At 60.1% G+C, this 26,814-nt stretch overlaps 5 protein-coding genes across 5 annotated transcripts in view; 2 read left to right on the top strand and 3 right to left on the bottom strand.

Annotated features, from left to right (window-relative positions):
• Positions 1-3,151: 3,151 nt before the first annotated feature.
• On the top strand, positions 3,152-7,073 carry JSRP1 (junctional sarcoplasmic reticulum protein 1; the record flags this gene model as incomplete). The annotated part of the gene is made up of 6 exons (XM_080713901.1): positions 3,152-3,263; positions 3,995-4,032; positions 4,185-4,278; positions 4,524-4,673; positions 6,412-6,503; positions 6,615-7,073. 6 exons carry the CDS (start codon positions 3,152-3,154, stop codon positions 7,071-7,073), a joined length of 945 nt encoding a protein of 314 aa, XP_080570027.1.
• Positions 7,074-7,267: 194 nt separating this feature from the next.
• On the bottom strand, positions 7,268-9,602 carry AMH (anti-Mullerian hormone; the record flags this gene model as incomplete). Its single annotated transcript, XM_080713900.1, has 5 exons — positions 7,268-8,117; positions 8,190-8,349; positions 8,435-8,543; positions 8,701-8,840; positions 9,212-9,602. 5 exons carry the CDS (start codon positions 9,600-9,602, stop codon positions 7,268-7,270), a joined length of 1,650 nt encoding a protein of 549 aa, XP_080570026.1.
• A 542-nt stretch (positions 9,603-10,144) lies between these two features.
• On the bottom strand, positions 10,145-14,624 carry SF3A2 (splicing factor 3a subunit 2; the record flags this gene model as incomplete). The annotated part of the gene is made up of 8 exons (XM_080712287.1): positions 10,145-10,924; positions 11,013-11,081; positions 11,208-11,348; positions 11,431-11,480; positions 12,431-12,540; positions 12,870-12,916; positions 14,133-14,204; positions 14,499-14,624. The coding sequence occupies 8 exons, from the start codon at positions 14,622-14,624 to the stop codon at positions 10,145-10,147; spliced, it is 1,395 nt and encodes a 464-aa protein (XP_080568413.1).
• A 3,209-nt stretch (positions 14,625-17,833) lies between these two features.
• Positions 17,834-22,163, top strand: PLEKHJ1 (pleckstrin homology domain containing J1; the record flags this gene model as incomplete). Its single annotated transcript, XM_080713899.1, has 6 exons — positions 17,834-17,927; positions 18,007-18,074; positions 18,142-18,208; positions 21,743-21,833; positions 21,913-21,976; positions 22,053-22,163. 6 exons carry the CDS (start codon positions 17,834-17,836, stop codon positions 22,161-22,163), a joined length of 495 nt encoding a protein of 164 aa, XP_080570025.1.
• A 3,940-nt stretch (positions 22,164-26,103) lies between these two features.
• The window catches only part of DOT1L (DOT1 like histone lysine methyltransferase), a gene marked incomplete at both ends in the record, with an annotated part of 60,901 nt that continues 60,190 nt past the window's right edge, over positions 26,104-26,814 (bottom strand). The window contains one exon of the mRNA XM_080713577.1: positions 26,104-26,699. Within this exon, the coding sequence (XP_080569703.1) occupies positions 26,104-26,699 (596 nt within the window). The remainder of the gene's footprint in view (positions 26,700-26,814) is intronic.

Here is a 26,814-nt window from a genome sequence, read left to right as displayed (position 1 = left end):
AGGTGCAGTGGCACGCACTGGTCCTCCCAGTACTTGGGAGGTTGAGACAGGAGGATCACAGGCTCACAGCCAGCCTCAGCTACTTAGTGAGGCCCTTTGCAACTCAGTGAGACCCTGTTTCAAAATAAAGAAAAGAAAAAAAACTAGGGCTGGAGGTGTAGCTTGAATGCCCCCTGGGTTCCGTCCCCAGATCTGCAAAATAAATAGATAGATAGATAGATAGATAGATAGATAGATAAAGCTGGGCATGGTGGTGCCCACTTGTAATACAAGCATTTGGGAGGATCGCGGTTCGCGGACAGCCTCAGCTACTTAGTGAGGCCCTCAGCGACTCAGTGAGAGCTGGTTTCAAAATAAAGAATAAAGAATAGGGCTGGGGGTGTAGCTCAGGGGTAGAAAGCCCCTGGCTTCAAACTGCAGCACCACCACAAAAATAAATAAATGAAAGAAAGGAAAGAAAGAAAGAAAAAAAGAAAGAAAGAAAGAAAGAAGGAAAGAAAAAATAGGGCTATGAACCAGGCATGGTGGCGCACGCTTGTAATCCCAGCATTCAGGAGGCTGAGACAGGAGGATCGCGGTTCGCGGACAGCCTCAGCTACGTAGTGAGACCCTCTGCAACTCAGTGAGACCCTGTTTCAAAATAAAGAATAAAAAGTTGAGCAGGGAGTGTAGCTCGGAGGTCAAATGCCCCTGGATTCCATCACCAGACCCACAAAAATAAATAAAATAAAATAAAATAAATAAATAAATAGGGCTTTGGATATAGCTCAGAGGTAAAAATGTCCCTGGGTTCTATCTCTAGAAAACACACACACACACACACACACACACACACACACACACACACACGATTCAGAAAAACTGAATAAAGGACTTTGGCACCATCTAGTCTTGTTTTCAAACCTGACTCTGTCTCTGATCTTAATTTCCAGAAGAAAAAGTGAAAATCCCTTGAACGCTTTTGAGCAAACAGTTGAAATCCAGGAATCAAGGGAGGACTGTCTGGGAACTGTCAGTGAGGCGCCGGAGGCCGGAATCTGACCACAAACACCCACCCGTCTGCTGCGGAGTGATAAAACCCAGGCTGGGGCTCCTCGGTGCTCCAGGGGAGGGACTCACCGCGCCCAGTCCTCTTCCACTCTGTATCCTCATTTTTATTTTATTTTATTCCATTTCATTTTATTTGTGGTACTGGGGATTGGACTCAGGAGCATTCTACCTCTGAACTATACCCCCAGCCCTATTTTGTATTCTTTATTTTACTTTATTTATTTATTTATTTATTTATTTATTTATTTATTTTTGTGGGTTTGGGGAATGAAACCCAGGGGCATTTGACCTCTGAGCTACACCCCCTGTCCCATTTTCTATTCTTTTATTTTGAAACAGGGTCTCACTGAGTTGCAGAGGGCCTCACTAAGTAGCTGAGGCTTGCCTTGAACCTGTGTGATCCTCCTGTCTCAGCCTCCAGAATGCTGGGATTACAAGCGTGCGCCACCACGCCCCGCTGAGACCCTGTTTTTAAAATAAAGAATAAAGCCGGGCATGGTGGCACACACTTGTAATCCCCGCGCTTGGAAGGCTGAGAAAGGAGGATCGCACAGGTTCAAAGCCGGCCTCAGCTACTTAGTGAGGTTCTCAGCAACTTAGCGAGACCCTGTTTTCAAATAAAATATTAAAAAGGTCTGGGAGTATAGCCCGGAGGTAGAAAGCCTCTGGGTTCTACCCCTAGTACCACCGAAAAAATAAAATAAAATAAAGAATAAAAATTCAGGCCGGGCATGGTGGCACACGCTTGTAATCCCCGCGCTTGGGAGGCGGAGACAGGAGGATCGCACAGGTTCGAAGCCAGCCGCACTGGCTTAAGAGACACTGTTTCCAAACAAAGTATAAAAAAAAAAAATAGGTCTGGGAGTGTAGCCCGGAGGTAGAAGGGTTTCCAGGAATCCCAGTGCCACAAAAAAAAAAAAGAAAAAAAATCAGGCTGGGGGTGTAGCTCGGAGTTCGAAAGCCCCTGGGTTCCATCCCCAGTACCCCCCCACACACACACACACAAGTGCTGTTACCAGAGAGAAAAGGCGACCTCCTTTGGTGGGCGCTGTCCCCTGGGCTGAAGCGATTGAGGTGACCCCTCGGGCAGTGGCCTGCTCTTTGACACCCCTGGGGACTCTTGCATGCCCCTCCCCCGCCCAGGACGACTGGCCACCAGCTGTCTCTGGCCACCTGCTGCTGTCTGTCTGTCTCGGGGCCGCCCTCCCAGGCCCATCCTGTCCGCCAGCCCTGGCGCCGTGGCTGTGGGGTAAGAGAGGCCCAGGGAGGCCTGGGTAGAGGCGTGGGTCCCCCGGGGTCGGGCAAGGGTATCGCTGGGGTCCACGAGGGGCTTATCTCCCCGGGCTGCCATTCCAAACACTTGGGGTCCCTCACACCCCGTCCCCCAGCCCCGAGGCCCTCCCCCTCGGGCTCCTACATGGCCCTAGAGCCCCAGGGAAGTGTGGCCTTTCTGCCCAGGTTTGGGGATCCAGTGATACCATCAATCAGAGGCCATCGGGACCCTAAAAAGCAAGGGTTTGGGGCTGATGTCTAGTTGGGCGCGTCTTCTAGCCAAAGGCTCCATCCCCAGCTTCTGTTTCTATGGGAACGGAGCAAGGACCCCCACAGGGTTGGGATCTTGACCTCTTCCCTTGTCCCCAAGAGTCATAGCCAGGTCCAGGATGACCCGGCAGGGGACCCCAGTGGAACGGAGGCCTGGGAGGGGCTGGGGCAGTGGCCGGCGTGGCCTGCTGGCCTTGGACACCAGATAAAAATAGTCCCTGGTCTCAGCGAACATGAGCTGACCCTGGGGCCCGGACTTCTGCTTTGGGCTGCCTCTTTAACTCATTACTGTGTGACCTTGGGTGGGTTCTATCCCTCTCTGAACCCCAAGAGTCTTCGCTGATGCATTCAGCGATGCTGGGGCCCTGGCGAGGCTGAGGGCAATGGGGAAGGGTCTTGAGGCTGGAGTGGGGGGTTCAGAAAGCCTGGGTGATGAGAGAGAGGAGCTGATCAATTCTCGTCCACAGAACCCCAGATCACACCCAGGGCCAGGGCTGGAGCTGGATAAAGGAAAAGCTCCTTTGAGCCCCATCCTGGTTCTTCTGCTGCTCCTGTATCCATGACAACCAGGGCTTTGGAGGAGGTAGACAGAGGCCTGGGCAGCTGCTTTGCCAGTGAGGACCTCTCTGTGCTGGAAGAGCCCTGCTCAGGTAGACCGCAGGATGGAGATCGTGGGGGGCAGTTGGGCACCCTCCCTCACCTTCTGAGATCAGGGCGTAGTCTTCCAAGGACTTCAAATGTTCTCTTTGACCGAGCATGGTGGCATACCATTGTAATCTCAGTGCTTGGGAGGCTGAGACAGGAGGATCACAGGTTCGAGGCCAGCCTCAGCAAGTAGTGAGACTCTCATCAACCTAGCGAGAGCCTGCCTGCTTCAAAAGAAGAATAAATCTGGAGCTGGGCGTGGTGGCGCACACTTATAATCCCAGCATTTGGGTGGCTGAGACCGACAGCAGGATCGCGGTTCGACGACAGCCTCAGCTACTTAGTGAGGCCCTCTGCAACTAGTGAGACCCTGTTTCAAAATAAAATTGGGGCCGGGCGTGGTGGCGCACGCTTGTAATCCCCGCGCTTGGGAGGCGGAGACAGGAGGATCGCGCAGGTTCGAAGCCAGCCGCGCGCGCTGGCTTAGGAGACCCTGTTTCCAAATAAAAATGTAAAAATAGGTCTGGGAACATAGCCCGAAGGTAGAAGGGCTTCCAGGAACCCCAGTACCACCAAAAATAAAATAAAATAAAATTGGGCAGCGGGTGTAGCTCAGAGGTCGAATGCCCCAGGGTTCTAAAAAAAAAAAAAAAAAAAAAAAAGACGGGCACAGCCCCTTGCCCAGGAGAGCCAGGGTGGGGTGGGCTTGGTCCTGAGGGCTCCCACGCCATGACTTACTGTCTATTGCCACCAACAGGGACACCCAGGCCGGCAGATGCCAGCAGTTGGCCCCAGGTGAGTAGCTGTGGGTTTTCAGCCCAGGGCGCTGGCCCTGGGACTCAGGGTCGGGCTGGCCAGAGGGGGGTGGCTTTCTCCCCACCGTGGGGGCGGATTTCTCACGGAAGAAGGCAGGAAGAAGGCATTGCTGTCCCTCCGGCTTCCTGCAGGCCTCTCGGCGGCCCGAGGCAGCGGCAGGGGTGGATGCCAGGTCCCAAAGGATGGAAAAGGAGCCCGGGAAGGAGAAGCCGAAAGCCGGAGCGGGTAGGTTTGCAGCGAGCACAGGTGAAGCCTGGCACGGGGCCTGGTCCCTGGGATCTGGGGGTGTGTTGAGAGGGAGGGAGAGGGGACAGGGTGCGCGGGGTGGCTGGCAGGTGTGCAGCGCAGTAGCTATCCGGGCTGGGAAGCCTGATGGGCTAAAGACGCACCCCGCCAAGGTCCCGGGCGGCGGGCGGAGCTGGCTCAGGGTAAAGTGCCAGACACAGCACAGTCCCCGCGTGTCCCCGCAGCCCCCCGGAGCGCCCCCATGCGCAGGAAGGCGCAGGCCACGCCGCCCCCCAGCGAGGAGGAGCTGCCATGGGGACAAGTGTCTCTTAACAGATGCCTGGTGCTGGCGGCGCTGCTAGCGCTGCTGGGCTCCGCCTTCCAGCTCTGCCGCGGTGAGCGCACAGGGCGGGGCGGGGGTGCCCCCTCTCTAGGGCTGGTCGCGACCCCCGGGTGCCCCCAGTCAGCCCCGCACAACACCTTCTCCCCAATGGCGCTTGTGCAGAAGCCCTCTCTGTGACCAAGCCGTCACCCCCCAAAGCCCTTGTTCAGACTTCAGAGGCACCGCCTCTCCCACCCTTTTGTTTTAGGCTGTACTTGGGGATGGAACCCAAGGGCATTCGACCTCCGAGCTACACCCCCAGCCCTATTTTTTATTCTTTATTTGGAAACGGGGTCTCACTGAGTTGCAAAGGGCCTCACTAAGTAGCTGAGGCTGTCCTCAAGCCGCGATCCTCCAGTCTCAGCCTCCCGAATGCTGGGATGACGAGCGTGTGCCACCAGGCCCCCCAGTTTATATTTATTTATATTTTGTGTGTGGTACTGGGGATTGAACCCAGGGGGCATTCCACCTCCAAGTCACACCCCAGCCCTATTATTTATTTATTTATTTATTTATTTATTTATTTATTTATTGTGGTAACGGGGGCAGAACCCAGAGGTTTTCTACCTCCAGGCTATACTCCCAGACCTATTTTTTTTTAAAAAATATTTTATTTGGAAACAGGGTCTCACTACGTTGCTGAGAGCCTCACTAAGTAGTGGAGGCTGGATTCCAATCTGTGTGATCCTCCTGTCTCAGCCTCCCAAGTGCACAGTTTCACTAAGTTGCAGAGGCCTCACTAAGTAACTGAGACTGGCTTTGAACCTTAGATCCTTCTGTTTCAGCCTCCTAAATACTGGGATTACAAGTGTGTGCCACCCCCACACCCAGCTTTTTTTTTTTTGGTGGTACTGGGGTTCCTGGAAGCCCTTCTATCTCCGGGCTACACTCCCAGACCTATTTTTACATTTTTTTTATTTGGAAACAGGGTCTCCTTAAGCCAGCACGTGCGGCTGGCTTCGAACCTGTGCGATCCTCCTGTCTCTGCCTCCCAAGCGCGGGGATTACAAGCGTGCGCCACCACGCCCGGCCACACCCAGCTTTTTAAAAAATATTTTTTTGTTTGGAAGCAGAGTTTCACTAGGTTGATGACAGTCTCTACTTGCTGAGGCTGTCCTCAAATTTTTGTGCCTCTTGTATCTGCCTCCCAAGTAGTGGGATTACAGGCATGCTGGGCCTTTTTTAAATAGCATCTCACTAAGTTGCTAAGGCTGGCCTCCAACCTGTGATCCTTTTGTCGTAGCCTCCCAAATACTGAGATTACAGGTGTGGGCCGCCTCCCCCCCTGAGTGCTCATTCTTCTTCTATGGGCTGCAGAACCATCCCCAGAAAGGGCAGGGTCTAAACCTGGGCTACACAATTTGTAATCCCAGCATTTGGGAGGCTGACACAGGAGGATCTTGGTTCAAAGACAAACAGCCTCAGCTACATAGTGAGGCCCTTTGCAACTCAGCGAGTCCCTGTTTCAAGAGAAAGAATTTAAAAATAGGGTTGTGGTGTAGCTCGGAGGTAGAACCTCCTGGGTTCCATCCCCAGTACTGCAAAAAAAAAAAAAAAAAAAAAAAATCACTATTTCTACAACTCCCCCCAAGCCCGGGAGCCCCTTGGAGGCAGGAGGGGGGCGGGGAGCCAGGGCGGGAGGGGCAGCTCCAGGCTGCATCTGCCCAGGGAGGGCAGTAGAGGGGAGGGGTGGATGCGGCTGCGCAGGTCCCTCCATCCAGGTTGACCCGCTTCCCCACTCTGTCCCCTAGACGCTGTCGTTGGGGAGGCAGGGACCCCCAAGCCCATCCCAGAGCGCTGGACTCCACCGCCAAGCCCTCCCCGCAAGGAGCCGGTGTCCCCGGTAGGCTCTTAACTTCGGGCTGCTGTGGGCGGTGGGTGGGGCCGCATCCTTGGGGGATGGGGGGGGGGGTCGGGGGCGCTGACCTCAGGCCGCCACCTGTCCACACTGCAGCCTAAGCCTGAGGCTCGGCCTCCCCCACCTGGGCCACCCGCGCCCCAGGGGGAGGCAGAGGACAGGCCCCCGGTGCCCGGGACCCCGGAGGATGCAGAGGAGGCGCAGGGGGCATCTGGCGAGGCCACTGGGGGCGCCACTGCCGAGGAGCGCGCACCTGTCGCCGAGGGAGGCCCCAAGGAGAGGCCAAGGAAGGAGAGGCCGCGCGCAGAGAAACGCAGCCGGGCGGAGAAGCCCCGCAAGGAGAGGCCTCGGAGGGAGCAGAGGCCGCGGGGCTCGCGGGAAGCCCTGCCCCGACACTGGGAGCCACGCGAAGGGGGCCGGCGGCCATGGGCGGAGGACCCCAGGGACCCCGAGCGTAGGAAGAGGCCGGCCTGGGGGCCGCCACGGCGGGGCCCGGCGCAGGAGGAGCCGCCTCCGGGCCGAAGGAAGCCCCGCGGGGGCAAGGGGCGGCCCTGAGCCCCGTGCGATCCTGGGGCTAATAAAAAATGCCGTGCCCCCCGCCCGCTGTGCCTGGACGGGGCCGGAGGACGGGGCTGGACGGGGCGGCGGGAGGACGGCGAGAAGGCAGAAGGACGCCGCGGCTCGTGGGCGCGCAGCCCGAGGCGGGCTTGCGGGCTTTATTGGAGACGATGCCTGGGGGCCGCGCGGGGTCACCGGCAGCCGCACTCGGTGGCCACCATGTTGGGCACGTGGTGGGCGCTGATGCGCTCCTCCGACAGGCTGACGAGCAGCTTCCCCGCGTAGGCCGTGGGCACGCAGCACGGGGCGCGCGCCAGGGCGGCCCCGCGGGCCTGCATCTTCAGCAGCAGCACCACGTGGCTGCCGTAGCGCGGGTTGCGGTCGGACTGCGGCCAGCCGCACGCGCCCTGGCAGTTGTTGGCCTGGTAGGTCTCGGGGATGAGCACGGAGCGCTCGGCGCGCAGGTCCACGCGGAGCTCGCGCAGCGCGCACGGCCCGCCGGCCGCCGGGGCCCCCGCGCGGCGCCTTGCCCGGCCGCGCCCGGCCCGCCACTCGGCGCGCAGGCCCCGCAGCGCCTGGAGCAGCAGCAGCGCGCGCAGCGGCGCCCCGGGGCCCCCCGCGCCGGCCGGGCACAGCGCCAGCAGGCGGGCCAGCAGCGGGGCCGCGGCGCGGGGCAGCCCCGGGAGGCCGCGCAGCTCGGCGGCCGCCGTCTGCAGCGCGGGGCCCAGGCGGCGGGCCAGGCGGGCGGCCCAGGGCGCGGGCGCGGGGCGCGGCGGCGGCTCGGGGGCCCCGGCGCCGGGCGCGGCGGGCGGCAGCAGCAGCAGCAGCGGCTCCTCGCCGCCGTCCAGCAGGCGCTCCAGGGCCGCGGGGTCCGACAGGTTGACCGCGCCCTGCGGGAAGCCGAGCAGCGCGCCGGGGTCCAGGGCCAGGCTCGGGGGCGCGGCCGGCGCCCGGGGCCCCCGCAGCGTGCGCACCAGGCGCGCGAGCGTCTGCAGGAAGGGGTCCGCGCTGGCCAGCAGCTCCTCGGGCTCCTCCGACGGCCTGGGCCCCGGGGGAAGGGGCGTGAGCGCCAGGCTGCGCGGCCCGGCCCCACCTCCCCGCGCCCCCGCGCACCTGGGCGCCGGGAAGGGCACGGTGTCCAGCTGGCCGTGTGCGGGCAGTGGCTCGGGCCCCAGCCGCGGCAGGAGCAGCAGCACTGGGGTCGTCCGCGGGAAGCAGGGGGCGTCGGAGCCGAACAGCAGGGCCTGCAGCTGGGCGGCGCTCAGCGGGGCACCTGCGGTGGGCGCGGGGTGACGGGCCGCCCGAGCGCACAGCCCGCCGCCCGACCCTCCCCTCTCTCCTGCCCGCCCGCCGCCTACCGTCTCCGCGGGGCTGTAGGGTTAGGGCGAGCCCGGAGCCGCTCCACGCCCCGGCCGGGCGGTCCACGGGCAGCACCAGGTAGCGGGTGTGGGGCGTGGGGCAGAGGCTCTGCGGAGGTAGGGCGCGGCGCGGCCTCGTGGGGGTGCTGCCACACCCTCCCCTCCAAGCTCCGCTCTGACCAAGCACCTTCAGAGAAAACCACCCGCCCTCCCTTGCAAAGCTGGCTCGGGTGACCCAGGGGCGGCCCCATGCAACTCCCAGGTACCTGGGCACCCAACAGCCCCTCGCCGGTGACCGTGACCTCGGGCCCGGGGCCAGGGTACAGCACCAGCAGCGCCTGCTCCGCGGGGCCGGCTCCAGCGGGGGGCTCCTGGAACCGCAGCGAGGGCCTCGGCTCCCAGGTCACTGCGGCCAGAGCGAGCCTGGGCTGCGGTGGCGCCTCTCCAGGAGCCAAACCCAGCCTTCGGGAGCCCTGCCCGCTCCCTGATGCCAGGTGGCATCTGAAGGGTGTGTGTGGAGCTGCCCCCCAGGAGTTTCTGGGTCTGTCTCCTGGGGAGGCCTTTTGGGTCAGGCCCAGGGCTCCGGCCTGTGGGGAGGGGCCTTCCTCTTGGGGAGGAGAGGAGCCATCTTTCCCACACTATGGAGGGACGCAGGACTCCGCCAGCATGCCAGCCTCGGTTGCCTCCTGTGGCATCAGGCCCAGGGGCTCTGTAGCACCCCACTTTGCTTAGGACCCTCCACCCTTTGACAGGAGTGGTGCCGAGCACCCCATGTACCTTCCAGCAGGCGCAGAACTAGCAGCTGACCCCCGGGGGCTCCCAGCCAGGCACCCAAGCGCTGCAGAGCCGGCAGGGAGGCCTGCGAGCCGCTGGGGCCGCACACCCCGAAGGCCGCCATGTCCTGGGGTCCCCAGCGGGCCCCCTGCACAGCCTCCAGGAAGCCCTGCTCCTCGCTGCCCAGGGTCCCCACAACCTGCAGCGGAGTGCTGCCACGGGGCCAGCTCAGCGTCACCAGGCACAGGGGCTCCTGCAGGCTGCCCGGCTGCCATGCTCCGCCTCTGGGGAAGCTGAGGCCCTCGGTCGGCTCCTGCTCCCTAAGGATCTCGGCCCCCAGCACAGCCCCAGTGGCCAGGAGCACCAGGGCCAGCTGAGCGAGTGGACCTGGCATGGTGGGTGCTGCGAGGGGCTGGGTGGCCCGGCTTAAATGGCTAGGGGCAGGACAGTGGGGGAGGAAGGCCTCATCTGCTCCGTGAGGTGACCTTGGGGGACAGAGCCCGCGAAGCCTGGGAGCCCGGGCAGGTGGGAGGCTGTTCCTCAAAGGGCGCTCTGTCCTGGCCGCCACCTATCTTGGTCTCACCAGATAGAGGGGCCTGTGGCTGCACTGGTCAGGAAGCTGTCCTTGAGGAGCAAGCTCCCCAGGGCCACAGGAGAAGCCGACTGCGGGGCCAGGACAGCAGGGCTGCTGGCCCCAAGCGAGGCCGCCGCCTCTGCCCACCCGCAGGCAGGGGCACCCAGCAGGTGTCCTCTGGCTGAGGACAGAGCTGTACATCTGCGGCCCAGCCCAACCAGTCCCCCTCCCGCCAGGCCACCACGCCAAGGCACTGCAGACACGGGGGAGGCTGTTTAATGGGCTCCGGGGACAGTACAAAATCTCGGGACTGTGGGAGGGTACAAACACAGGTGCTGGCTGCAGGGGGCCCAGGCCAGGCTTCAGTTGGTTGGGGGAGGGGGAGGGATGTTCCCAGGGCCTTCGGAGGGGAGAGGCGGCCTCAGCATTGGGGGCATGGGAGTTGGGGGGTGCACGCCGGGATTTGAAGGGTGGACCCCAGGAGGCTGAGGGTGCACCCCAGGAGCTGCAGGGTGGACCCCAGGAGGCTGGGGGTGGACCCCGGGTGCCTGTGGGTGGATCCCAGGAGGCTGGGGGTGGACCCCGGGTGCCTGCGGGTGGACCGCAGGAGCTGGTGGATGTACTCCTGGGGCCTGGGGGTGAACCCCTGCTGATGGGGGAGGGTGGACCCCAGGAGCTGGGGGGTGGACTCCTGGGGCTGGTGGATGGACCCCGGGGGCTGGAGGATGGACTCCTGGGGCAGGAGGGTGGACCCCCGGCGCAGGGGGGTGGACCCCAGATGTTGGTGGGTGGACCACTGGTGCTGGGGGGTGGACCCCAGGGGCCGGAGGATGAACCCCTGGAGCAGGAGGGTGGACCCCAGATGCGGGGGGATGGACCACTGGAGCTGGGGGATGGACCCCGGGAGCAGGTGGTGGTAGCTGGGGCGGGCCGGGGGGTCCTGAGGGTGCAGGCCCCGTGGGGGGCATGGGGGGCAGGGGCAAGCCTCCAGGTGGGGGTGGGGGCAAAGACTCAGGCAGTGGGGGCCGAGGTGGCAAGCCATTCATCAGCGGGGGAGGGGGCCGCTTCACCCCAGGGGGCCCCGCAGGGAGGCTGGGTGGAGCTGGGGGCTTCTCCATCTTGAAGTGAAACTGGAGGAAAAACTAAGAGGAGACACAGGCTCAGCGGCTAGGACCTCGGGGTGGGACCTGGCAGCGCCCCGCCCCGCGCCACCCGGCCCACGGAACCCACCTGCTTGGTCTCCCTGTTCCAGTGAGTCCAGAACTTGCCTTCGGCCTTGTCGATCTCTCGGCTGGGCACCTGGCAGGGCAGAGAGGTGCAGGGCTCTTGGTTCCGCCTTAGCTCTGGGCTTCTCCCCAGCTTGGCCCCCTGCACCCAGCCCCCCCCCCGCACCATTCTTGCCCCCTCCCTCGGTGGCTACACCACCTTGAAGGCGATGGTCTCGTAGGGCTCGGCGGCCATCAGCAGGTACTGCCAGCGCCGGTCCGGGGGCTCGATCCTCTGCTCGTAGGCGGACATGAAACGGTGGCGGGGCATGATGCCCTCAGCAATCTCGGGGTAGTCAATCTGTAGGGACACGGCCAGTGGCGGTGCTGCCTCTCAGGGCAGCTCTGAGGAGGCCCTTACCCAGAGCCCGAAGCCCACTCACCTGGAAGAGGAGGCTCTGCTGACCCATCTCCGTGTCCCTCTGCTTGGTCACTGCAACAACAGGGCTCTCAGGCGCGGGCCTTGATGCCCCTGGAGCGGGGGCCCGGGTTGGTCTAGCGCCCCCACGTTGTGGGAGCCGACTCAGGGAGGACCCTGGCTGCCGAGGGTGCCTGGCACAGCAGGGCACCTGGGTGAGACCTTGCAGATGGGCCCGCCCCTCTCCATGTCCAAGCAAGGCCAGGGACTTTGGGCCCCAGGCCACCTTGCCGGGATCCAAGCGGGGCCAGCCTGAACCCTGGTTCTGTGTACAGGGCCACCGAGAGAGGAAGCCCTTAGGACACGGCAGCCTGCTGGAGGCAGTGGCTGAATCGGGCGGGGGCTGCCTGCAGGCAGTATCTCCACTACCTGGCCCAGCGGGCCCCCAGCCAGGTCTCGCCACTCCAAGGAGCCCTGCCCACCAGGTGGGCTGCCCCAGGGCCTTTGGACTGCAGGTCTCCTCCAGGGGGCCTATTCACAAAATGTCCAATAACGGTCCTGAGAATTGAACCCAAGAATGTCCTATGTGCAGGCTATACTCCCTGCATCTTTTTACTTTCAAATAGGCTCTTGCAAAGCTGCTGAGCTTGGCCTCACACCTGCAGCCCTCCTGTCTCAGCCTCCCAAGTACTGCGATCACCGGCACACCCACCGTGCCCCACGCGCCCACCACTTGTGAAGGACTCCTAGCACCCGGAGCGCCTGCCCAGTGAATAGGCTATTCTCCCCTTCCGCCTCTGGAGTTACAAGAAGCCACTCGGCTCAACACAAGGGGGTTCCTGGGCGCACTCCCTCCCCCAGCGTGCCCTTGCCCTCAGCAGAGAATTCCCAGTGCCCCACGGGGCAGGCGGGCGGGGCTGAGCTCCGGGGAGCTGCGGGGGCCGTGGTGGGGGACGGGAGCTCTGTGTAGTCTGGGCCCAAAGAGCTCGCTTACGGCGGGCAGCGGCGGGTGGCTACCCACGCACCTTTGTAGCCCGGGCGGCCAATCTTCACAAACTTCTTCACCTCCACCTTGACCTTCTCGGGTGCTGGCTGGGCGGGGGCCTCCTTGGCCTCCTTGGCTGCTCGCCGGGCCCTGCAGTGGGACGGCACTGTAGCCCTCGCAGGCTGGCAAGGCCACAGGCCCCCGTGGCCTTGGGCTGCTCCGCAAGGTGGCTGGAGGGCCGGGGCTGTGTGGAGCAGGACGCAGGACGGCTGGGGAGCCCCACGCTCCCACTCTGCCCAGAGGCCTCAGTCTCCAGCCGGCCAGGCAGCTGATACCAGGTACAGCTTCCTCACCCACGCCCACATCTGTGCGACCTTGGAGATGACCCCCCAGACACAGCCAGGCTGGCTTCACACCCCCCCCCCCCGCCCCAGGCTTGAGGTGCCCCAAGCTGCACTGGAGGGGAGCAAGGTACTCACAAGTTGGTCTGATGCTTCTTCCCTTGGGTATGGGCGAGGTAGCTGCCCTGCGGAAGGGAAAGCAGAGCATGCCACCAAGGCTGGAGAAGACCCACAGCTCTTCCCGGGACAGGAGGGGATTTGGGACAAGCAGGGCCAGCCTTTGCCAGCAGGGACGGGAGGCTGGAGGATACAGGGCAGGGCAAAGAAACAGCGCCAGCAGGCCTGCGTGACAGGCCTGAGCGCGCACCTGAGAAGCCGTGGACTTGTGCACCACGAGTGGCCTGCGGCCCCCTGCAGGGGTGTGCATGCTTACCTGGCACACTGCGACAGTGTCCAGCAGAGCAGGGCCCACCAGGCCCCGCCCTCCTGAGCAGGACACACGCCTACCCAGGGGCCACCTGGTCATCTTGCTCGGCACCCTGCAGGGCTAACGATGCCCACCCCGGAGAACGACCGGCCCGGTGTCCCCCATCCGAGGGGACGCTGACGGACAGGACTGCTCACTGAAGTAGTTTAGTCGTGAGCAAGTCAGAAGACAAATTGAGTGTGTCCAGGATGTGCAAAAGGACAAAGCCATTCTGCGGCAGGGACTGGCCCTTCCTGGCCTCACCTCCTCGGGGCGCCTGACGTCACTTGCGGGATCGGATACAGACCGTCCGCGCTGCCGCTGACTGCTCTTGGTGCGTCTCGCGCCCTCACACGGTTATAACGGCATCAATAATAATAATAATAATAATAAAAAAGACTGCAAAGGCCCCAGCAAACTGCAGTGGGGGCCATTGGGGCCAAGAACGCAGGCGGGGACGGGCCTGCTTTTGCACCAACTAGTGGCTCTGGTGGACACTGTGAAGCAAGGCCCAGGGAGAGGCCTTTCTTTTTTTTTTTTTTTTTTTGGTGGTACTGGGGTTCCTGGAAGCCCTTCTACCTCCGGGCTACACTCCCAGACCTATTTTTTATACTTTTTTATTTGGAAACAGGGTCTCCTAAGCCAGCGCGCGCGGCTGGCTTTGAACCTGCGCGATCCTCCTGTCTCTGCCTCCCAAGCGCGGGGATTACAAGCGTGCGCCACCACGCCCGGCTAGGGGAGAGGCCTTTCTGTTCTCGTCTCTGAATTAACAATAAAAGAACAGACGTGGAGTGAGACGGGCGGCCAACTGGGCTTCCTGGCCCGCCGGGCTGGCCAGGACGAAGTGCTGGAGGCAGGGTATGCCGAGGGGAGCCAAGGGGACCTCTGCGGGGTGGCGGTCAGGAAGCCTGGGCCAGGCCGGCCCCAAAGCATACCTCATTGTTATGAAGCGTCAGGCAGAGTTTGCACTCATAGGATCCCAGGTGGTTTTTCATAAAATATGGATCCTGGAGAAGAAAAGAAAAGACGATCACTGCCCTGTGGTCAGGGGTCCAGGCGAGAAAGACTGGGCTTGCTCAGCCTCCGCCGCCTCCGCCCAGGGAAAGCACGGCGCTCTGACAGCCTTTCGGAGCCCTGGGGTGCGTCCTGGTGGGAGGCCTCTGAGGACTTGGCACGGGCCACGCTCCCGGGCTGGAACCTCCAGGTGACCAGGAGCCCCTCAGCGTGCCCTCTTTGTCCTGAAAGACACCCCCCCCCCCCGCAGAGATGGTGCAGACCCACCTTGTTGATGTCAGACCCACCTTGTTGATGTCGATGGTTTCCAGGGCCAGCTGCCGGAGGCGCTCCCTGCGGTCCCGGTTGCTCTCAGAGGAGGAGGCCACGCCCCCGCTCCCCGTCTTGCCCCCCGGGCGGTGCTGGAAGTCCATGGTGAAGGTCTTGGGGCGTCACAGGACAGGGGGAAGTCTGCAGAGGCAGAGGAGGGACTGTGAGGGCTCCGACCAGCAGGGCTGTGGCTGCACGCTCCCTGGGAACCACTCCACCGCTTGGGTCTCCCCAAGTCCGGGCCTACAGAGCAGAGGCTAGACCGGCCTTCAGAGGCAGACCCGGGCCTTGGGGCACCTCTCAGCGGCTGGGGGTGAGGAGGAAGTCACCCAGCCCATCAAGCGCAGAGGAGAGACCGGCCACAGACACCCAGAGAAGCCCAAGCAGGGCAGACAAGCCAGACCTGGCAAAGACACACTGCCTCCAAGAAGCTCCCTGGGCCAAGCGAGCCTCTCACTCCCCTCCAGCCTCGCATTCTGGCCGGCCACGTGTACTCCTCACAACCTAACTTCTATTTCACCAGGTCTTTGAAAATTTGCTAGAAGCCAAGACACTGATCTTCGGAATCCCACTGACTAATGACAAGACATAGTCAAGAACTGGTTGGAGCCAAAAAAGACTCTAAAATAAAATAAAGTCCTAAAAGTGGGCCGCCATTCCCAGATTCTATTGGGCTCAGTCAGACCTGAGCTCTGGGCATCTTTTTTGGCGTGTGTGTGGTACTGGGGATGGAACCCGGGGCATTCTCCCTCGAGCTATGAGCTACACCCCGGTCCTATTTTTTATTCTGTATTTTTGAAGCAGGGTCTCATGGAGTTGCAAAGGGCCTAAGTAGCTGAGGCTGCCTGCGAACCCCGAACTTCCGGTCTCAGCCTCTCAAATGCTGGGATTACAAGTGTGTGCCACCACGCCTGGTTCTCCTGGCATCTTTCTCTAATCACCCAACACTCTATTTGGACTGTTCAAAGCCTGCCACAGGCCTCTGGTTTAAACCCAAGGGGTGAAATCCGAGACAGGCCCCAGAAGACTGGATGAATGACAGCGCCCAAAGACATCCTTATGCCCAGAATCCGTTACCCCTCCCAGCAAAATGGACCCTACAAATGGATTTAAGTGTCCTCACAGGTCCTCACAAGAACACCTCAATCAGAGAGATCCTGGGAGATACTGTACTGCTGGCGGAGGAAGGGTCCCGGAGCCCATGAGCTGTGGGCTGCCCCTAGGAGCTGGAAGAGGAAGGACATCCCTTCAGGAAGAAATCAGTCGTGTGGACCCATTTTATACTTTAAGTGTGAGAGAAAAGAAATACATTTTTGAGCCAGGCGTGGTGGCGCTCGCTTGTAATCTCAGCATTTGGGAGGCTGAGATGGCAGGATCGTGGTTCGCGGACAGCCTCAGCTACTTAGTGAGGCCCTCTGCAACTTAGTGAGACCTTGTTTCAAATTAAAGTATAAAAACTAGGGCAGAGGCTGTAGCTCTGAGGTAGAATGCCCCTGGGTTCCATCCCCACACCTGCAAAAAAATTTTTAAACAAACAAGAACTCAAAGAAAAGTGAAATCATCTACCTTTTCAAAAGCAACCAAGATTTATGATAGAACAGTCAGGCAGACTGAAAAGAAAATAGTCAAAAAACAAGGAAACCAAGTTCTGGAACAGCAGCTCTGCTGTACAAGGCAGAGCGGAAAGATGGGGAATCAATGTGTTTAAAACTCCTAGAAAACACAACCAACAGATGCATGGGATGTTGGAAATTTGAAGGGGAAGCCACGCTTGTATTCCCAGCATTCGGGAGGCTGAGATCAGAGGATCAGGGTTCGCAGACAGCCTCAGCTACTAAGTGAGGCTGTCTGCAACTTAGTGAGACCCTGTCTCAAGGTAAAGAATAAAAAATAGGGCTGGGTATATAGCTCGGAGGTTGAATGCCCCTGAGTTCCATCCCCAGACCCGCAAAAAAAAAAAAAAAAAAAAAAAAGAGACCAGTACCAATCTCCAGTACCAAAGCAAACTAAAAAAATTCCTAAAGATCTGATTGTTTCCTGAGGTTAGGGCCAGAAATAGATTAGTTTTCGGTGAAAACTCTCCTCAAATCCAGCAAACAACCTATTTCTCGCAGGGTGGGGCGGGCGGCGATCTCGGGCATCCAGGCCCTAAGGCCCTTTGCACACAGCAGGTCGGATAACGTCCTGTAGCTGACGCTGCCGCCCTGCATCACCACCACCACCATTATTATTATTGTTGCCATTTTATTATTATTTTTGGCACTGGAGCTTGAACCTAGGGGCATTCTACCTCCTGCCTAGACGCTCAGCTCTATTTTTCTTTTTCTTTTTTTTTTTTTTGAAACGGGGTCTCGCTAGATGGACGAAGTCACACTACTCGCTGAGGCTGTCCTCGAACACGCGATCCTCCTGTCTCAGCTTCCCCAGGACCTGGGATGGCGGCTCCCGGGTTACTTTCAAAGGGGATGAAGAGCCCACGGGGATGCACTGAGCCGCCAAACCCGAAAGCCTGACAGCTAACACACAATGCCGGGCCTCGACCCTGGACCTGGCGCCAACGGGCCTCGCGAGAGGGCGTGCCGGGGCGGCCGCGGTCGCGCCCCGGGCCCTGCGGCCCGCTGCAGGCGCCCGCACCACACCCGCCCACCCTCCGGCGAGCTCCGAGGGGCCCCACAGCCGCCACCTTGAGCTCTCGCCGCTCCTCACCCGGCCCGAAGTGGCGAAGCGGGGAACTTCTTGGCGACCGCTAAGGCCCCGTCCTGCGCATGCGCGCCACGGGGCTAAAAATCCACTTCCGGCGGAAATCGGGGCGGGGGTGTCGACTGCGCACGCGCGGCCCGCCCAGCTGTACGGAAAAAGCGGTCTAAAGGCGCGAGAGGCGGGGTGGACCTGGAGGTGCGCGTGCGCACAGGGTTTCCAACGAACTCTCGGTGGGTTCTAAATCGCGCGGGCCTGGCTCTCGCGAGACTTTACGCGGGCTGTGACTCCCTGAAACATCTTTCGGTACAGCTGCGCCTATAGGCCTAGGCAAGGAGCGCCGCCTGTGACTCTGTCTCCACCCCCTAAACCGTAATTTATGGGTGTATAAAGACGGAGGGTTCCTTGTACAGCCCTCCGCACGCCAGCGCCACGTAGCGGCGGCGGGCCGGGTGGCCGGTCCGCGGCGCGCAGGCGCAGTCGCCCCGGTGGGACTTCCGGGACGGCGCCCTGAGACCTTTGTGGCGCGGGCCGCAGGGCGAGCGGGGACCGCGGCCCGCAAGGAGGGCGCGCTGTGCCCTCTGCGCCCTGGACCCCGGATCCCACGGTGCCTGCCATGCGCTACAACGAGAAGGAGCTGCGGGCGCTGTCCCGGCAGCCGGCCGAGCTGGCGGCGGAGCTGGGCATGCGGGGCCCCAAGAAGGGCAGCGGTGAGCGGGCCGGGCGGGCGCGCCGGGCGGGGGTCTGCGGCGGCGCGGCGCCCGCGCTGAGCCCGCGCTGTGCCCGCAGTGGCCAAGCGGCGGCTGGTGAAGCTGGTGGTCAACTTCCTCTTCTACTTCCGGACGGACGAGGCCGAGGTAGGCGCGCGCCGGGCTGCGGGGGGTCCCGCGCGGGGGCCGGCGCTCACGCCCCTGTCTCGCGCAGCCCGTCGGAGCCCTGCTGCTGGAGCGCTGCAGAGTGGTCCAGGAGGAGCCGAACGCCTTCTCCATCAGTGAGTGTCCCCGCGGCCAAGGGCACCCGCCGCGCCCGCCTGCGTGCGGGTCCTGGGGGCCTCCCGACCGTCGAGTGCGGTCAGGTCCGCGGGGAAGGCGGAACCCTGTTCCTCTCCTGGGAGTGGCTGTGCCTGCAGTGGCGTAGGCCAGGTAGCTTGGATGTCAGCAACAATGGACCCGGCCCCTTGGGTGGAACCTGAGCTGCAGGTGTGGTCAGGGCCCTTTCCTCCTGAGGCCCCTGTCCTGCGATCTTAAGAGCTTCTCCTCCACTTTCTTAAGTGGTGTTTCTACTCATCGTCCTGTCTGTATCTATATTTCCTCCTTTTATTATTATTATTATTATAGTATTATTACTATTATTATTTTATTTTTGCTGTTCTGGGGATGGATCCCAGGGGTATTCTACCTCCAAGCTACACTCCCAGCCCTATTTTTTAGTCTTTATTTTGAAATATGGTCTCACTGAGTTGCAAACGGCCTCACCAAGGAGCTGAGGCTTTTGGGGAAAGGCAGTCCTCCTGAATGCTGGGGATTACAAGAGTGTGCCACCACGCCCAGCTTATTTATTTTGAAACAGGGTCTCACTGAGTTGCAAAGGGCCTCACCAAGTAGCTGAGGCTGGCTGTGAACTGGGATCCTCCTGTCTCAGCCTCCCAAATTCTGGCATGATAAGCGTGAGCCAACACGCCTGGCAATTCTTTTTTTTTTTTTTTTGGTACTGGGATGGAACCCAGGGGCATTGTACTTCTGAGCTACATCCCAAGCCCTATTTTTTATTCTCTATTCTTATTTTTTTAATTATTATTATTATTATTATTATTTTTTTTTTTTGCGGGTTTGGGGATGGAACCCAGGGGCATTCAACCTCTGAGCTACACCCCCTGCCCTATTTTTTATCCTTTATTTTGAAACCGGGTCTCACTGAGTTGCAGAGGGCCTCACTAAGTAGCTGAGGCTGTCCGCGAACCGCGATCCTCCGGGTCTCAGCCTCCCGAATGCTGGGATTACAAGCGTGCGCCACCACGCCCGGCTTTATTCTTTATTTTTTGAAACAGGGTCTCACTGAGTTGCAAACAGCCTCTCTAAGTAGCTGAAGGTTGTCCATGAACTGGGATCCTTCTGTCTCAGCCTCCCAATCCTATTCTTTATTTTGAAACAGGTTCTTATTAGGTTATGGAGGGCCTCACCATGTAGCTGAAGCCAGCAACAAACCTGTGATCCTCCTTTCTCAGCCTCCCAAGTACTGGGATTACAAGCGTGCGCTATCACACCCAGCTCTTATTTTTATTTTGAAACAGGGTCTAAGTTGCGGAAGGCCTCACTAAGTTGCTGAGGCTGCCCTCAAACTATGATCCTCCCATCTCAGCTTCAAGAGCATTGGGGATATAGGTGTGTGGCACCATGCCTGGATTATTTTCCCCTTATAAAAAGATATCAAGTACTGAGACACTGTTTCAGAATAAGAAATAAGCTGGCTGTGGCAGCACATGCTTGTAATCCATACTTGAGAGGCTGAGACAGGAGGATCAAAAGTTTGAGGACAGCCTCAGCAAGTCGATTCTCCTCAACCTAGTGAGACCTTTCAAAAAAATAAAAAGGACTGGGGGTGTCGTTCAGAGGTAAAATGCCCCTGGGTTCAATCCCCATTGACACCAAAAAGAAAGGAAAAAAAAAAAAGACACGTTAGGTCGGCGTGGTGGTCCGCTCCTGTAACTCCAGTACTTTGGAGATTAAGTAAAGAAAATTCTCAGGTTTGGGGGCCACCTTAAGCAAGTATTGAAAGTCAGCAACATAGTGGGACCTTGTTTAAAAACAAAATAGGGAGCCAGGTGCGGTGGCGCACGCTTGTCATCCCAGCATTTGGGAGGCTGAGACTGGAGGATCGCGGTTTGAGGACAGCCTCAGCTACTTATTAGGCCCTCTGCAACTTAGTGAGACTATCTCAAAATAAAGAATAAAAAATAGGGCAGGGGATGTAGCTCGGAGGTCGAATTACCCTGGGTTCCATCCCCAGACCCACCAACCAAAAATAAAAAATAAAAAACAGGGCCGAGGGTATAACTTGGAGGTAGAACACCTCTAAGTTCACAGTACCACACGCACAACAGACACTAGTCAGAGCTGGGCTTGGTGGCTCATGCCCGTAATCCCAGTACTTGGGAGGCCAAGACAGGAGGATTGCAGGTCGGGAACAGCCTCAGCAAATACCGAGACTCTCATCAACCTGGCAAGATCATTAAAAAAAATAAATAATAAGCCAAGCCGGGTGTAGTGGTGCACGCTTGTAACCCCAGTGCTTGGGAGGCTGAGACAGGAGGATTGCACAGGTTCAAAGTCAGCCTCAGCTCCTGAGACCCTGTTTCCAAAAGTATAAAATAGGTCTGGGAAGCCCGGCGTGGTGGCGCACGCTTGTAATCCCCGCGCTTGAGAGGCGGAGACAGGAGGATCTCGCAGGTTTGAAGCCAGCCGCGCGCGCTGGCTTAGGAGACCCTGTTTCCAAATAAAAATGTAAAAATAGATCTGGGAGTGTAGCCCAGAGGTAGAAGGGCTTCCAGAAACCCCAGTACCTCCACCAAAAAAAAAAAAAAAAAAAAAATAGGTCTGGGAATATAGCCCAGAGGTAGAAAAGCCCCTGGGTTCCACTTTCAGTAAAACCAAAAAAATTTTTAAAAAATTTAAAAATAAGCCGAGCTTGGCGGTACAGGTTTGTACCTGCACCTCCCACTACTTGGGAGGCTGAAATAGGACCGTAGGTTCGCAACCAGCCTCAGCTACTTAGGCCCTCTGCAACTTAGATCCTTTTTCAGAATAAATAAAAAATAGGGCTAGGGAGCCGGGCCTGGTGGCGCACGTTTGTAATCCATGTACTTGGGAGGCTGAGACAGGAGGGTTGGACAGGTTTGAAGCCAGCCTCAGCAGCTTACTGAGATTCTCTTGCCAAATAAAATACAAAATAGGTCTAGGGGTATAGCCTGGAGGTAGAATGTTTCTAGGTTCAAACTCCAATAACAACAACAGCAACAACAAAAATACAGTAAAATAAAGTAGGGTGGTTCAGAGGTGGGACACCCCTGTTTTCAATCATAGTTACTTACCCACCTTCAAAAAATAGCCGGGCGTGGTGGCGCACGCTTGTAATCCCCGCGCTTGGGAGGTGGACACAGGAGGATTGCGCAGATTTGAAGCCAGCCGCGTTGGCTTAAAGAGACCCTGTTTTCAAATAAAAACATAAAATAGGTCTGGGAGTGTAGCCCGGAGTTAGAAGGGTTTCCAGGAACCCCAGTACCACCAAAAAATAAATAAAAAAAAGACACTACCGACTTCAGAGCTCACGCCTTTCTATCTACATGGACCCTATTTCAGACAGTTTCACTGGTCTGAGGGTCATTGGTTCCAGCCTGGACCTGGAACCCTTTGGAGGATGACATTTAATTGGACGGCAGAGCAGCAGCAGGGACCAGGGGGGAGGAGTTCTCGGCCCCGGCAGGGCGTGGCCAGGTGGGGACAGACCTGAGGTGGCTGCTTCCCCGCAGGCTTTGTGGAGGACCCTGAGAGGAAGTACCACTTTGAGTGCTGCAGCCGGGAGCAGCGTGAGCAGTGGACAGAGGCGCTGCGTCAGGCCAGGTGGGCTTGGGGCCAGCTGGGGGGTGCGGGCGCTGCAGCTGCCTGCGCCCCTGACCAGGCGCGCCGCTGTCTTTTGTAGCTACGAATACATGCGGAGGAGCCTCGTCTTCTACAGGAACGAGATTCAGAAGATGACAGGCAAGGTGAGTGCGGGGAGGGAGGACCGGGGCAGGGCCAGCCTCGCGCGCTCCCCTCACCGTCGCTGCGTCCGCCCCGCAGGACCCTTTGGAGCAGTTTGGCATATCCGAGGAGACCAGGTTCCAGCTGAGCAGCTTGTCCAAAGATGGGCGGTCAGTTTGCGTCAGCCCCCGGCTGGTCGATCTGGACTGACCCGGACTGACCCTGGGCTGGGCCACGCTTGGGTCGGCGGCCACGCCTGGCTCGGCCCTGGGAGATGTTTGGGCCTAGATTCCAAAGCTGGGCTGTGCGGGGGTGGGCAGGGGCTGCCTTTTTGGGGAACAGACATCCGTATCCCTGTCCACCCTGTGCCTGGCACATGCTGCTCCCAGGCCGAGGGCCCGGCCCCCGGTATGTCCACTCAGCGCCCAGTGGGCACCTGGCTGGCACGGCTGTCCTGTCCCATGCCAGCTGAATGTACAAAGCTCAGTGAAGCTGTGAATGGCCCGGGGTCCCCTTGGCCAGTGTAAACTGCACTCCTGCTGGTGCGCAGCCCCTGGCAACTCGGGCTGCCCAGCTTGCTGTTCAATAAAGGTACCTATTTTCCAAACCGGGTGGTGGTGAAATGAATGCAGAGAGGAGGGGCTTAGGCAGCCTCCCCCACCCCCAAGCAAGGGACGGGCCCTTCAGGTTCATCCAAGGCAGAGGCTGAGCCACCCGTGTTGAGGCTGGCTGGCATCGGGCCCGGATTCTGCCACTAGCTGGGCCCCAGATGGGCTGTCTTGGGGATCGGACATGCTTGGGTCCAATCCCCAGTAGAGCTAGAAATAAAAAGGGCACACTGTTGGGCTCCACGGCCGCCGCTAGGAGCGCCGTGACGGGGTGGGGTGCATGAGGCGTCCCCTGCTTGTGGGGCAGCTTGCATCACTGCCCTGTTACTGGAAAAGAAACCAACGTTCAGACAAGGTCCGAGTGAAAACTGCTTTTATTACAGCGCCTGGAGGGGGGACAATGCGGGGACGCCCTGGGCAGGTGCAGCTGGCGGTGGGCTTAACAGCGCACCCGCGGAGCACAGAGCGCTACAGAGACAAAGCAAAGCCGAGTGGTTACGGTGGGAAGTGAGCGGTATGCGGGTGGCCTGTTCAGACCACGGGGACAGTGTGATGGGTCCTGTGGGCGGATAAATACGGGCAAGTGCGTCACCATCCACGGGCTTCCGTACACCTGCTGCCTGGCGGGCCGTCCCCGGGTTCCCAGGGAGCAGGCCGTCCTAGTCCTAAGGTTTCCTGATCAGTTCCTGAGCAAGAGCCACGTGGTGGCCTCTGGGAGGCAGGCAGCCCGCAGCGGGCTGGCCCCGCGTGGGCGCGTGGCCAGGACCCACACCTGCCCGCTGCCAGCATGCACTCTGCCCACAAGGCTGGCGGGCCTGGGTATGTGGGTGTGGAGAGCAGGAGGGTGCGGCACCACAGTTAGCTCAAGTATGGGGCACATGCCTGTCCCAGTGGCCTGTCAGGCATGTGTCCCCAAAACTAGTCTCCCAACACTCAAGTATATGTGTAGCCAACGGTCACAGGGAGGATGTTTTAAGTGTGGCAGGGCAGGGGCGAGCCGTGCCATGCCTGAGCTGCCCGTCTGGGGGCGAGCAACAGCATACAGTGTTTGTCTAAATAATGTGTTCCAGACCGGGGACCTGCTGCGTGCTGACTCTGCTACTGTCACCCTGCAGCACCCTGAGGAGCTGTGGTGAGGCGCCCCGCGGCCAGGCCAAGGCCCCGGGATGAGGCGCGGCCCCTGCAGCCCCTGCTGAGCACCGAGCTGGAGGGTGGGCGGGAGGTCACCAGCACCATCAACAGGACTTGCCGTGCCGGGGAACGGCCTGGAGCCTGAGGCTCCCCAGAGCAAGGACAGCCCCGCAGCACACTCAGGGCATTCAACCCCAGCACCACCAGGGCCAGCACCACCTCCAGGTCGGGGCTCAGACGCCAGGCCCGAGCACCGATAGCAGCCTGGAACCGCGTGGACCAGTGACAGGCACCAACCTGACGAAGGTGGGGTGGCCCAGCCCTGGGGCTGATGCCACTTCTGTGCACTTCAATAAATAAAGGTTTATCTCCTTGCTTTTTTTTAAAAGTTCACTGTGAATTATACAATCTAAAAATAAATGCAGTCAAGTCTATGAAATTTATAAATTTTCATCACATCTCTATAAAATACTGTCACTCGCCATCGTGACTCTCTCTCCTATACACAAACACCCGGGGAACTGCAGTCAGCCCGTCCCACGTCACCCAGCCAGCGTGCCATGAGCCAGAGAAACAAAGAAATACAAAGGTAACAGCACTTGCTTGGCACACACGCCAAGAGAGCTTTCTCGAGCACCACTCGTGGCAGCTGGAGCCTGCCGCAGGCCCTCTCCAGGCCCGGACCCCCGTGCCTCTGCCCTGCACCAAACCGCCCCACTCGCAGGCACAATCCTAAGTGGTCACCAGGCGGGGTGTTCACAGTGATGGGCGGGGAGGCGGGCTGCAGGCCAGGGGCTCTGGAAGAGGGGCGGTCTGGAAGCTGGGCTCTGGCCACCAGGGGAGGGCTTTCTGAGGGACCTTCCGCCCGCCCCTCCCAGAGTCAGCATGCCTTTGGGACAGGGCAGGTGTTTCTGAGAACTGGTTTTGGCGTTGGTCAATGTCCGGGGCAGCACCAAGAGGTGGCGGCAGGCGCGGGCCTGGTGGCGATAGCACCGGGATGGGCTTCGGCATCTCCGCTGGCGGCCAGCCCTTCGGGTCCGTGTCTTTAAATATATTCTCTCTTATATAGACATTTATACTTCTCAATAGGTTGCCTTTGACGACTTAGATGGAATAAAATAAGTCAGAATTGTTTATACTTTTTTAAAAACGATAAATACTTTATCTAAAACTATGGACAGTACAAACTGGACCAGTCCCAGCACCTCCTGCAGCGTGCTGCGGTTCACAGTGGGGCTCCTCGTCCCGTCCCGTCCCGTCTCGCGTTGGTGAGCCTGGCGGGCCGGCGAGCAGCGAGCAGCAGGCGTGCTGGTCCACTCCGTCCTTGCATAGTCGCGCGGTTGAGGTAGAAGTCCTAATTACCTGCAGGTGCACACAGGGAGGGAGCGGTCAGCAGCCGCGGGCGGGGGGCAGAGGCTTCCTGTGACACTATGGCCGCGCGACCTGTGGGATGCCACCTGGGAACACTGCCTCCCTTTAGTGGCCAGGATGGAGGAAAGAGGCAGGTGCTCCTGTGGGCACTCCTGAATGCGGCCTGTGCTGTGGCCACCCCACCTCTAAGCACTCTGGCCAGGAGGCTGCCCACTCCAGCAGCTGGGCTGCTCCGTGCCGGCCACCTCTCCACCCCTCACTCTGAGCACATCCTCACCACCCAAGACAACCTCCTGGGGGCGACAGCCGGACCAGTGGCCTGGGCTCTCGCAGCAAGCACAGCCTATGCGATCTGGGGAGGCGTGGACGCCCCCACCCCCACCCCAGGCAGGCGGCAGCAGCCCTCACCCTTGGCCGGCACCCAGCTCGCCCAGTCATGGGGCTTGGGCTGGCCACACAGGGCAGAGCCCGGCCACTCGCTCCTGAGCTTCCCTGGTGGCCTCACCTGGCTACCCCCGGGCTCCCTAGATAGAGTAAGGGGGCTGAAAGCACCCATTTCAGGGTCCACTGCGTGCCAGCAGCCTGCAGGCCTGGCTGTTCTCAGGCCCCATGAGTTACTCAGGGCCTCAGGTAAGCAGACTCTGCTCCCCAGCTGCTGTTACAGCGTCCCCAGCGCTGGGACGAGGGCACCTTTCCCCTGGCAGGAAGAGCCTCCCCCACACGGAGCTGCACCTGGACCTGGCCCTACACAATGAAGCCGTCCCCATGGCCATCCCTGGTCAGCCAGTGAGCAGACACTCCTGGTGAGCTGGCCAGCCCTGACCTCACGCCCGCAGCCCGCAGCCTCCCCTTTCTGCCTCAGAGCCGAGCGGCTCTTCCCTGCGGCCACCTGAGCTCAGTGCTCTCAACCCTGGGGCCCTGTGCTGAGGCCCTCGGGCTGTCTTCTGTGCAAAAGAGGGACTGCCAGTTTCTCGAGTGAACCACGTGGTTCAGCTCTAGCCTTACCTTACAAAACATGAACTGCTAGCTAAGCAAGGTCTTTATCGAGGCTTAACCCCCGAAAGGTGTGCGGCATAAGGAGGCGGCATGCCAAGGGAAACCCACACAGCAGACGGCCCCGTGGAGCTGGCCTGCGGGATGGCGGGCGCGGCCGGCGCCAGGGCCAGCCGGGGCAGGGGCTGGTGGTGCACCGTGAAGGAGGGGCGGGAGACCTTGTGCGGGAGGGACGTGAGCTTGACAGACAGAGAGGCGTTAGCAGGTTGCAGAGAGGCAGCAGAAGAGGGGGGTAAGAAAGCTTTGTTAGCCGGGATGGACGCTAGGTTCTGCAGAAGCACAGGCTCAGAGTTAGAGGCCAGCAGCGTGGGGGGAGGAGGCAAGGTGACGTTAGGCGGAGGGGGTGCGTGGAGGACTGGCGGCGCCGCAGAGGGCCGGCCCAGGTGCTGAGGAGGAAGCGGGGGAGGCGGAGGGGGAGGCCGAGTCTCGACTGAGGCCGGGGCCTGAAAGGAAGAGGCCGAGGTGCTGGCCGCCGCCTGCAGCGGGCTCAGGCCCAGCGTGGCGCTGCTACACACAGCCCCGCTGCTGACACTGGCTCCAAACGGATGAGCAGAGGCGGAGGGCACCGCGTGGTTAAAGACACCTGCAAACAGGAGAGAAAACTCAGCTTCAACAGGCGGCTCGCCCAGTCAGAGCGAAGCGCAGCACACACGCAGCACGGGAAGGGCAAGCGACGCGGTGGCGGCCGAGCTGCGGCA

This window comes from Muscardinus avellanarius, assembly GCF_963383645.1.
Source record: "Muscardinus avellanarius genome assembly, chromosome: 16".
In the NCBI taxonomy this organism is placed as follows: domain Eukaryota; kingdom Metazoa; phylum Chordata; class Mammalia; order Rodentia; family Gliridae; genus Muscardinus; species Muscardinus avellanarius.
Note: the sequence above shows the minus strand (reverse complement) of the source record. Positions and strands in the feature narration are given on the sequence as shown.